General features: G+C 42.7%; 1 protein-coding gene across 1 annotated transcript; it reads right to left on the bottom strand.

Annotated features, from left to right (window-relative positions):
• Window positions 1-3,521: 3,521 nt before the first annotated feature.
• LOC139749861 (uncharacterized) lies at window positions 3,522-8,109 on the bottom strand. Its single transcript, XM_071664203.1, has 3 exons — window positions 7,995-8,109; window positions 4,953-5,742; window positions 3,522-4,804 (listed from the first exon to the last, which is right to left on the bottom strand). Coding segments are annotated over exons 1-3 (1,239 nt in total). The 5' UTR covers window positions 7,996-8,109; the 3' UTR covers window positions 3,522-4,356.
• Window positions 8,110-12,874: the final 4,765 nt, after the last annotated feature.

Below are 12,874 nucleotides of genomic sequence, written 5' to 3'. Positions count from 1 at the left end.
GCATTTATCTCGAAAAAAAGAAAGTGGGATTAGAGCTTGCGACTCTCGACTTCAATAAGCCATCTTCGACCTTAACGGCAGCAGCTTCCAACCAATCAACGAGCAGTACCAGCCTTCTCGTGCTTTCTCTGCCAATCTACAAACAGTGTAGCTCCCAAGGACCGCCCTCATGACCTGAGTCTGCCATCACTAAACACGAACAGGTCGACTAATACAAGGGTACAAAGGTATCTGGCAGATTGTCGACGGAGTCGTCTGGGAGTGTGCATACTTGTCAGGAGCCAGCAACAACCCCACTGGAACGCTACCTTCTTGACTGCGAAGTGACACAGCCTCCGGGACAGGATCCGGGACTTCAGAGAGGACGACCACATGATACCAGTGGCTTCACTAGTCAGCAAATCCCAGGCCGACCATATGCAATACCTGATCCGTAACATCGCAAGATATCCTCCACCCAGATAGACTACACAATGTTCCCGGAAAGTGCGGTTCCCAGGAAATGCAGCCATCTGGCTTCAGGGAGGAGTGGCACTCCAGAAGTGACCACAGTAGGGGGCGATGGCAGGCGCTCACTGACCACAGGCTTGCATTCACTTGTGCATCTCTTGTGTCTTTTCCTTGATCATCAGGCAGGATCAGCAAACAGTCTATTGGGTTATCCAGTCATCCCATCCTGTCTCCCTGATGTGTCTTTTTCTAAATCAGCTGGTGGGCTGCCTCACCTGCTGCCCCTGCACCAGCACTGCGGGACTCCTGCCAATCCTTACCTCACTCAACTCACCTCATCTTCGTACCATAATCCTGCACCTCCAGTAATACTGTCCTGAGCTCCAATCATCTGTAACTTACCTAATAAAGCACTGAGTTGCTGTTTGGTGTGAATGTACGGGTTTTAAATAGAACTTAAGACAAGAGATTTACATACAAAGGTTTATTGTTATCATTATTATTATCATTATTATTATCATTATCATTACCATCATAATCACCATTACTATCATTATCATTATTACTTCCCTCTAAACAAACAAGTCCCTGATAATTGCAGAGATCATCTGCTCTACAGACTACTGAGATAATGTAATTCAAAGACTAACACAACACTGATGACATTAGACAGATCCTGGGTTAGTTCGTGTGCATACTGTTTAACGTCGACCTGACCTTCCCCGGGAACATCGACTTGACCTCACCATGCAACATAATCTTGACCTTTTGTCACATGGTCTGACCAACACGCTGACGTGATAATGATCGAAGATAAAACATGACATGAGGGACGAATTGATGTTAAGGTCTATACCGTCAGATCAAAGGCGACTCGTCTAGCATGCTAGGATTGCCCTCACACACTGAAGACAAATGCATTCATAAATGAATATTAAACGTCTTAATTTTTTCTCATTCATTTCCGAACCTGCGCTCTCGTCAGCGGGACCGTCTCCCGATCCCAGGGTATTCATGACACACCTGGCATGACACACCTGACGTGACCCATCCCATGACACACCTGACATGACCCATCCCATGACACACTTGACATGGGCGACACATATCTTTACTAATATGGGAGAGTTACGTCACCACAGCACTGTCGTACTTCTATCACTTGAGCACGACGCTACGACCTTTGGCCTTTGACTTGATCCTCAAGGGTATCAGCTTCAAGGGTCGTACCGCTGCGCTCAGTGATCGTACCGTCTTGTTCAAGGGACGACGTACCATGGTGTTCAAGGGGACTACCATCGCGTTTATGGGACGTACCGTCGTACGCACGGGACGTACAGTCATGTTCAACGATCGTACCGTCGTGCTCAACAGACGTACCGTCGTGCTGAAAGACCGTATCATCGTACAAAATTAGAATTTTAGCGTCGTACCAAAGGGTCGTACGTTGCGCCCAAGGTCGTACCGTCATTATCAAGGGTCGTGCGTTGCGCCTAAGGCCGTACCGTTGTGCTCGAGAAATTAACGACAATTGTTGCTGACATGACTAACCTTTGGTAGTTCTAGCAGGAAGGTGCAGCTAGTCGTAACACCTGCATCCTAGGGAAGCCTGTACCCTTATAAAACTACAGCTGTATAATCTTCAATAAAACTACAGCTGCATCATCTTCAATAAGACTACAGCTGTATCATCTTCATGATGGTACATATCATTGAGCAAAAAATAATGGCTTCAGGTGCACGTCTACATCAGCTGTACAAAGGACAAGTTGAACAGCCAAAGTTGGTTCAGCCGCCACAACCTGTGACCACATCATCACGGCAAGAGGATCATTCCTTTGCTAGTAAATCTAGAGTCAGTAATGTTATCTTCATATTGGGGGGGGGGGGGTGTGGTGTTACACACCGTTGCCAGCCTTCAAAGTCTTGGATGATTTGAACCACTGATTATTAGCAACCTGACGTTAGATTATGCTTTAGCGGTTGTCCCCGGCGGCAGAAGACAGCGGTGAAAAAGTTACATAATTACATTATTCTAAAGGACGGAAGACCATCTCTCCTACTCATATATCGTCAACGGGACATCTTATCCGCCTCTCCAGTGGGAAGAACACGACCAGTCACAACTCGCACAGTCTTCCCCCAACACAACACACATCCTACAATAACTTATCACAACAAAAACCGTCTAAAAGCAAGCTTTGTGATGGTCTAAAATCACTGGGAAATGGAATTCGATAATGATACGTAAACAGAAATACGTACATCTGTTAATCTATATAGACAACCAAATTAATAACGGTTGTCCCATGGAGACTAATCAAAATATTTAGGGAAGACTGAGAAATCGTCTCTTTATTACGGTTTATAAAGAGATTAAGGAGAGTCTTCCTGTTGACCCGGGCAGACATGACATCTTGACAACTTAATCACAAACCCTAAGAAATTATCTTCCAACTCCAATAACGAAGTATATGGTTATAAACGATATAAGAAAAGGTTCACGTAATTCACTCAGAACCTGACTCAGAGATTTTCGTATAACGTCAGACAAGAATGATGGTTTCCATCAATCACCTATCATGTCTCAGATCTCACATATTGTTCGTAAGAGTTTCATAACACATAATACTTCTGATAACATCTGACATGATCAACTGCTCAACGTGAACTAGCTGCAATCAAATTTTCTGTCATACGAACGAGCCTCATCCACACTTTTGTGTCATGTTGAACAGTTAGAGGAAAGAGAATCCAGACACGAGTGTACACCATATACGTGTGTGCACCATACACGTGTGTCACCAGAAGTGTATACACCACACATGGTGTAAACCAGACGTGTGTACACCAGGCCCATGTGTACATAATACACGTGTCACCAGACTTGTATATATTAGAATTAAGTACACCATAAACGATGTACATCAGACATGTGTACACACCAGACATATGTGTAATACACTAATACACGTGTGTACACCAGACACGTGTGTACGGACCAGGTGGAGATCGTACATTACATGAAAACATATTTCCTCGTGACAAAGTAAGGTAATGAAACAGACAAACAGAATTTCGGATATATTTACACAGCAGCAGCAGGACACCCAGCAACAGCAACACCATCATTAGTAGTAGCAGTAACATCTCCAGCATCACCATCATTAGCAGTAATATCTACATCATCATCAGCAGTAACAACATCTCCAACATTATCTTAATCAGCAGGAGCAGTAGGACATCACCTTTAATTGCCCACATAAATACGTAATACTCTCAGACATAAAGCTCAAGAAAATGAAAAATCTATGATCCTCAACCTTAAGAGAAGTATATATTCCCCTGCAATCAGTGGTCAGTAACAATAACAGTTTCCCTCCAAAGATCATAAAACTACATCAGCCACAAGTGAAGGTACACATACACCATCGATCCTCATACAAGTGTCTCATTCTGTATAGCAGTCACTGAGGCACTATTCCTCCAGAACCTACACCAGTGATCGCTGACTTGTGTCTCTCTTGATTCTTGGTTGTTCCCTAAACTATACCTTCGGATCTGTCCCTGAGGTAATACAGGTGATCATTACAGGAAAAAAATACTACAGGATTGCTGCAGTCCTCCCACGTCTAAGTTTTAAAGTACTTGGAAGTGGTAATGATGCAGATAGCATTAGGCAAGTGTCCTGAAAGCTACCAGTAAATCTTCCTATCTTTACTTTCAGGAATAAATCTAATCGAATTCTCACTTTTACATAGTATATCAGAATTCCACAAAGTAACTACCAACGGTATTTAAACTCTATCTATCCATCAGCCTATTGATGGCACAATGTTTTTCCTTACAAAGATCTTCAGAGCAAAGAAAAAGTCTGAAATTAGTCGTTTGGATTTTAATGATAGCCTATGAGATGACTCCATACTCTGTCCACTCATCAGTGACTGAGAGGAGTCGAGGTTTCAACAGAGGGTTTGTCTCTACCATCCTCAGTACATTTTCCCTCTCCGAGTTCTTACTCTCTTCCTGGCTATCAAGAATATCTCGCGCATCTTCCGGGCGTCTTACCATGTTCGGTAGCCACATGATGCTGTACAACACGCCGTAGAAGCCCTTGTCCTTGTACTCCTGACGTAGCTCCTCCAGGGTGAAGGGCGTGTCGGAACCTCCAGCTTGCATGATGCTAGTGAAGGCGGCGTGGTAGCTGGCTAGGAAGGTGTTCAGGTTGGGTCGCCTCGCTGGACCCGTCACGTTCAGGTTGAGGAAGTGCTGCAGGTCCGTGGCGAGGGAAGCTTTGCGACAACCTTGTAAGTCCAGGAACTTTACGTCTACCGGCACATCACCATCATCATACCTGTCGTGTATCAAAAGAAGTAACAATGAACAAGTTGTGGTGAGGGCTGGGTATCTAGCTCACATCTGAAATAAAAACGTCTCGAGTTATGGCATCTCATTCCTCAAAGACTATGACAGGGACGAGATCGTGAACAGCGAATACCAACCTGAAGAGAAGATTATTGATCCAGCAGTCACCGTGGGTAATGACAGCAAATGGTGGTCTCTTAGTAAGCTGCATCTCGTACATCTGCCATACCTGGGGTTTGATCTTCTTTATCCAGTGCACCAGCCGGTCACAGCCTCCGATCTTCTCAAACATGTCTATCCCGATGTTGAGGTAACCTTCCACAAATGTTCCGAAATCGCAGCCAAGGTTGAATTCTCTGGTCCATTCCTTCTTGAGGGAGTCGAACCTGTCAGCGAGGTCCTGGTGGGGGCAGCTGGCTTGCAGCAGGAGCGAGGCGGCGTGCAGCCTAGCCAGCTCCTTCAAGACAAGGACAGCGTGAGCTGCGTCTATGCCCAGTGCTTTGTCCTGCATTTTGTAGCCTTGTTCCCGTAAGTTCTCCAGGAAGATCATTTCTTTCCCTTTTTCTAGATTGTAGTAAATACACTTAGGGAAGCTCAGGGGCCTTTGGTCAATACCTTTTAGTACAGTATTGAGAGCAGGAATGATCTCGGAGTAAAACTTGCATTCCTTTGTGTGAATAACGCCAAAGAAATCATCGTTCTGTGCTCCGCGCTTTGGATTCATCTTGACCACGTAGGAGACCTCCCCACCTTGGCCAGCCAGAGAGTACTTTACCCTGATGTTACTGATGGCTGAAGTATGGCCGTCGAACTTGGAGGTGAAGCTCTCGGGGGACCAGGAGAGGAGCGTGGCTTGGCTGCCCTTGTCTGACACCAGTGCTGACTTGACCAACTCCTCCGTTACATAGCTCAGCGTGGCTTCGCTCACTGCAATGGTAGTTAGAGTGAGTACACACACACACATACACACAGTCATCTGTATGCTTAGCATCAACACTGCTGGTACGTCTACCAACGATGATGTATAATACCAAAACTATTACCATTACCATATTGTTACCTTTGACATCAGTCACACCACTACTACTGCTATAGCTGCTGCCATTTCTTCTTCAATGAATATTAACATAACATCTATCACCATTACCACTAATCTTCTGCTCACTTTATAATATACAGTTCCTCCTCAGAGCTACCACCAAACTACTGATCCATCACATAATGTGAGATACAAGAGATGAGTTATCTTACAATGCTGTAACTTTCATCTGGTCTCTCTGTCACTCAGTACCACAGACACTGCACTGGAAATACACTCAAACCTATATATACACTGTACCACAAACCACAGTGTTGGCTACCCGTGCTGTACAGACTGGGTGGTTCTGCCAGAGTTGGCTACCTGTGCTGCAGACTGGGTGGTCCTACCAGTGTTGACTACCTGTGTTGTACAGACTGGATGGTTCTACCAGTGTTGGCTATCTGTGCTGTACAGACTGCGTGGCGCTACCAGTGTTGGCTACCTGTGCTGTACAGACTGGGTGGTACTACCATGTTGGCTGCCTGTTATGTACAGACTGGATGGTTCTACCACAATGCCGGCCACCTGTGTTGTACAGTTGGGCTGTACTACCACATTAATTACCATCATTACTTACGTACGTCCCAGAACAAGCAAATAAAACTTCTTACCTACCCGCACCGTTCCCTCCTCAAACACGTCACTAACTTATGTTTCCACAGTCGATCAACTTACTTCCACACTCCACCTAGTTCGGTTACCGTTCCTTGCTCCTGTACAGCTAAGCCATCATCTACTATCATCCATATTCCAAGACGTCCACACTGCTCACATCATTATATCATTCATCAGTTCTGCTCTGGCAATACCTACAGCCACAGTCCCCTACAACTACTGTTCTATACTAATATGGTACTATACTACTACTGCTACAACACTATCACTGTACTACTACTACTACTGCTACAACTGTACTTACAAACCACAACTATACAATTACTAACATAATACTACATTACTATAACTATACTGTTAGACAACTACTACTTCTACTACTATATAACTACAACCACTATTACTACTAGTATAATACTACTATTACTATATCACCACCACTACTACATTTCTATTACTACTACTACAATAATACTGTAACTACTTTATGCTACTACTACAACTACTATCATTATTACTACTTCATCTACTACACTACTGCAACTGCTGTACAACTATTGCTAATGCAACTACTATCATACTTCTAGACAACAACTACTAATGTTATTATACTATTACTACCACTTCTATACTTGTGGTAGTAGTAGTAATGGTAGTAACAGTAGTTGTAGCAGGACTACCAATACAATACTAAAACTATTATTACCATACTACTCTTACTAACACACTACTACAACTATATATTACTACTGTATTACTACTACTACTATACTACAACTTCTACTACCATATTACTACAAATGATTATATATATATATATATATATATATATATATATATATATATATATATATATATATATATATATATATATACATACATTTAAACACTACTGCTGCTAACGGTGATGACTATGATTACTAATACTACTACAACAATTACCAAGGAAAACAAAGCCAAAAAAAAAATAGTAAACATCTCTTACAAGAAATGTTGAATTATGAAAACTTATGATCTAAACACCATTTGGCGTGAATAATATTTCAAAGTTACAGTCGTAATGTATAGTTGTGATGCAAAGAAAAAGGAGTTAAAGAATCACTATGTAATCTAGAAATCGGCAATATCATTATTTGAGTTTACTATAAAATCTTTCATTTTCTCTCGTCTCAGTTCTGTCCAAGTATATTTTCTTTGAAACGAGCACAGACTCAAATAGATTGGTACACTTAACACTATTCATTTGGTGAGAAATTCATATCAAACCATTAACATAATGCTACAGAACTAGAAAAACAAATGTAAGCCGTAAAATCTGGCATATTATTGGCTTAACCTGACTCAGAAATACATGCTGGTGTAGAACATTATTCAAGGACTAATATATTTCGTAAAAAGGAAACCTTCTACATTCCTTTTACATGCTTTTTTTTCTTCATGTCAATCAAATATAAGTACTAGCAACTAGTGGGGAAATACTTACTGTTTGGTGATTCTATGACTGAAAACCTAAAATGAAGGCAGGGAGGTTATCAGATGTGTTGACATGTGGGAAAAACACATACCGTACTGACCAAACAGTGCTCGTACAAAAAACGAAGATTGTTGTACTTGAAATAAATTGTTGTGCTTCATGTACCAATACACACTATGCCTTAAAAACTCTTATAATACCAATACCTTGTGGAGATAGCATTTTCATAGACCCTCTTACTGCAAAAAGATATAGAAACCGTTTACAGAATTTAATGATAATATAATCGTTGATAAAGTATCGTATGTTGCAAGTCATCCGATCACTATGAACCAAGAGCGTGACAAGATATCTGTTGTGTCTGGGTAATACCTGATAGCGGTAATGGTGGGATAACATGTTACACTGATCTCCATGGTGGCGGGTCAGGCTACCTACGTGACTAAAGCCTTCGCCACAGAATGAGCACGTAATAGGGTTGTCTCTTGTGTGACTGTTTCATACTGTTGATGGCGAGTGTTATGCCTGAGCTTAGTAACCCAGATGACGCCTTGTATATAAGAGAACAGTAAAGGGGGAGAATGTTAGAGACGATATATCTGAGGACCTCCATATCCCAACAGTACACACACACACACAAACACAAATATATATATATATATATATATATATATATATATATATATATATATATATATATTTTTTTTTTTTTTTTATACTTTGTCGCATTCGCCAACTCCCGCGTTAGCTAAGTAGCGTTAAGAACAGAGGACAGCCTTAAAGGGAATATCCTCACTCCACCTCCCCCCCAACCTCCTCTGTTCCTCCTTTAAAAAAGTAAAAACTGGAGGGTAGGATTTTCAGCCTCCCGCTCCCACCCCTTTAGTCGCCTACTACGACAAGCAGGAAACACGTGTGTGTGTGGCCTATTTGCCTGTCATGCTGACCAGCTTGCAGGTGTTTTGTTGTCTAACTTGCATGTGTTATGCTTGACAGCCTGTCAACACGATGTGGGTCATCCACCTCCTGTCACGTTAACCTTGCTACAGTGCAATACCCACAGACAATTCCCTAAGGAGGACATTCACTTGTATGGAACAGTTCGATTAATACGAAGGACCATAATGTCTTATATCGAACAACACACAGGAAACCCTCATATTATAGTAAAAATAACAGAGAGAGACGAGCTATAATTCAAATGAAATCATCGTCAATTGTAGACCGTCGGGTTATAATCAAAGATTTACGTAGAGCTAGGCTGTTGAAGAACATTAATTACTTCAGACATCTCAGCTACAGTGAATTTATCAATGAATGCAATGAAATCCTATTTGTCTGATAATTATCAAACATAGAATCAATAGTAGCGACTCTAGTCTGACCTTAGAATGATCAGAACACAAGAATGAGTTCTGGCTTAGATTCCCAAGCCGTTCCACGCCTCCGTGACGTACATGAGCCGGAAGACCCGCTTACTAAATGGGTACGAGGAGTTTGCACAAATACTGACCGTACTAATGACACAACATGAAGCCAGATTCAGATACTGATGGTTTAACATGACGCTTCAAGTACCATTAAGGAGCCAGCTGAAATAGGCATATGGAACGTAATGTCAAAGTTGGTATTAGTTCACACACCGCACCACTTGTACTCTCTCAATGAAAACTTAAAACGGTCGCTTCCTCGCACTATCGTATGTTAAAAGATGTCTGACCGAGTAACCGAATCAACAATATTTCTAATCAATCAAAATCATGTATTATAGTTGCGCTATACTATATATAGTCATGGAATTAAAGCTGAGTAGTTTTTGCAACACAAAAGCTAAATAATTCAAAAGACCGTAATAAAGTGGTTTTTTTTTTTATGTAGATTGGAAAGCTAAGTGTAACACGTATAGTGGCAACAGATGTGATAGCTCTTTCCATTAGGCGATAATTACGTCAAAGTGTCAGTTCATAAGTGAATACATGAGTGAAATGTTATTTGAATAATAAGTTATATCTGTGACTCAGTAACATATGATGGTGATGTTGCTGTGTACGAGTCTGACGGTCCTGAGGTCATACTTGAATCAGTCGGGTTTGTGAGGTCACATCAGAGCAAGAAGGTCACCACTGCTCACTAAACTATAGCGCTACACAAAAGACACAAGCAAAGTCTCACAGATACAATAAAACATCAATACAGGCTTCAGGGATAAGGCTCTTTCCTTTACTGAACTGGGTAAGCATTTTATAATCCTCATCTTTACTGGACAGAAACTATCCTCATCCCATGTTGGATACGAGTAGCACTTTTAAGGAAATATTTCCCAGTCTCTTTTACCCTCTATATGAGAGAGAGAGAGAGAGAGAGAGAGAGAGAGAGAGAGAGAGAGAGAGAGAGAGAGAGAGAGAGAGAGAGAGAGAGAGAGAGAGTCTGTTCACTTCCTCTCGACATAGTGCAAAAGAAAATTGTATCTGTAAGTTCACGTCAGGCGTCCTCTGTATTCTGAGGTGCTGGCCAGCACTCTGCTCCAGCTGAAGTCGGTGCAATCTCTGGGAGCTCTCTGCACACCTGAGGTGCACGCTGAATTTCAAGTAGTATTAGCTTTGCAAGATTTCTCAGAATGTACGTCCCCATGGAGAACACTTCAAGAACTCTAACACTTCCTTCGTGAACATGATGGATGGCGGTAATTCGACCTGATGGCCGGGTGGCGCTAGGAGCTTCTCTCTCAATGATCACTACGTCACTTTCCGTATTTTCGCCACTGCTGCCCTGGGTGGGGGTGGGTGGTTGGGTGCCACAAAAATTTCCATGAGAGGGAAGCGAGACAGTTCTTTTCCTAGACTTTCTTAAAATCTCTCCGAGGTTCCAGAGGTAATGCATACTGGGCTTCTAACTCCATCAAGGATCGAGGTAATCTCAATCGCCATATCATTTGCTTCCAGCATCAGGAGGGGTCACGTCTAAGCATCTACCATGAAATTACTGAGGGATGAACTGGAGTGGCACGGTCAATATCATCAACTATGTATGTGCGAGGACGACTTTTCATGCACATTGCAGTTTCGGTCTACACGGGGTTAAGGTAATTTTTTGAAAACTTCATTCAAACAGAACTTTATAAATGCAGTTTTTGATACCCTTTATGAGTCCACAGAAAACGGCCATCCAAGGATCCGTCCGTGGAGAGAATCTCTATTCGATTTCGTGATCCGCAAAATCAGTTTTGACTATGGGAACGTCGTCAAGGATTTAGAGAGAGAGAGAGAAAAAAAAGCATCGGCTTTGAAGATGGTGTCATGGTTAGAGGCCGCGGGTGATGCACGTGACCGCCCAACAGAAGCACATGAACAGATGCGAGACTGTCAAGGCAGACGGATCTCTACATAAATGAAGATGTACTGCACATGTTGCAGGGAACATTATCATCAGTGTTGGTCATGGGGACTGTGACGACACAGATGTTTACATGTTGTTCTCCCTGAATGGGCCACTCTTTGGTTAGGCAAAGCCAGGGAAGGTTCCGGGTAGATGCCAATCGCTAGATGCTGGTCTCGGGGTTCCCTGGAAACCGTTCAGCCCTCCTGGACCGGTGACGCTATTCCGAATCGGTAGCAGAGGCTGAAAATGTACTATCATGATTTGTAGTACATCGTAGGAAGGAAACTCTGGAGTGGAGAGGTTAGGACTGTGTTATTTATGTGGTGCGTTGCAAATGGAGTGGATGTGAGTTTATATGCATAAACAACAACTCAACTTCGAAGTGAGGTTGAAATGTAACCGAAGCAATAAAGTATCTATGTCTTTATTAATACACCTCTTGCCCTCTCCCTCCTCCTCCCAGCCTACATCTCCATAATTGAAGTCTACCTTCCAGTATCACACACCTCCTGTCCTCTTGCTCCTCCCAGGTTACAACACCACCATCAATGAAATCTACCTTCCTGTCACGTCTACAGGTGATGGCGCCTCGGTAACTAACTTCTGATGATTCATCTGCACCACCTCAAATCTCCTGTAGGCGATACGAGGTGAAACTTGGTTTTCCTTTGATATGCAAATGAATCTCATTTAGTTGTACTTTGCATTCTATCACCAATGTAAATACACTGTTCAGCCTGTATGGTCTGCAAGTGATCCTCCGCCTGAGGTGCTGGGTCGTGTGTGCTAAGATGTGGTGTTTGTCTGAACTGAGTGGTGATCATGGGAGTTACAGGATCGACTGACAGGTCATGAAGTTTACCCAACATGTAGGATATTCAGGTAATATAGTTAGATTATCATTAGTGGCGTTAAGATCTCTTCACGGGCCAAGAAAACGATCGAACTGTAGCAGGAAGGTCAGTTGACAGCTTGAGAAGCCATGGAGATGAGGTATATGCATCAAGAAGGTCTCTTTACATATCAAAGAGCGTGTCCAGTAGGGGCAGAATTGAGGGTACTTGATAGGCATGGAAATGTACACTGTTGCCAGCTCTATGTTGTGTTCCAGGATTGTTCTTGTCAGGTCCAGGTCGCTGCTGCCATCCTTTTGTGATGCTCCACGAATGTCCTTGTTAGGTCGCCCTTTACTCTTCTCTCTTCCATGGTAGACGTATTTAAGGCTTCTAATCTTTCACTGTACTCAACTTTCTCAATTTTGGTGCTATCCGTTGCCCACCCACGGACTTCTCTACAATTTCTTTGTGTTTCTCTAACTGCGGTGACCAAACTTGAGATGCACGTTCCGGTGTGGGCGGAATATGAGAGGTGTACAGTTTGCTGACATTTCTTTCACAGTGATCACGAGTGGAATTCTAACAATGGCTGGCAGTATCTCCTGTACACTTCTCCTCAGGTGGGGCAATGGTGACACTTAGGTACGATGTCTACTCCCAAGTCCCTCTTACACT

Source organism: Panulirus ornatus, chromosome 8 (assembly GCF_036320965.1).
Source record: "Panulirus ornatus isolate Po-2019 chromosome 8, ASM3632096v1, whole genome shotgun sequence".
NCBI classification, from domain to species: Eukaryota; Metazoa; Arthropoda; class Malacostraca; order Decapoda; family Palinuridae; genus Panulirus; species Panulirus ornatus.
Note: the sequence above shows the minus strand (reverse complement) of the source record. Positions and strands in the feature narration are given on the sequence as shown.

Coding starts and splice junctions, on each gene's coding strand:
- LOC139749861 (XM_071664203.1), bottom strand. Junction 4,805..4,952: donor ATCAATAATCTTCTCTTCAG/GTTGGTATTCGC, acceptor GATACACGACAG/GTATGATGATGGTGATGTGC.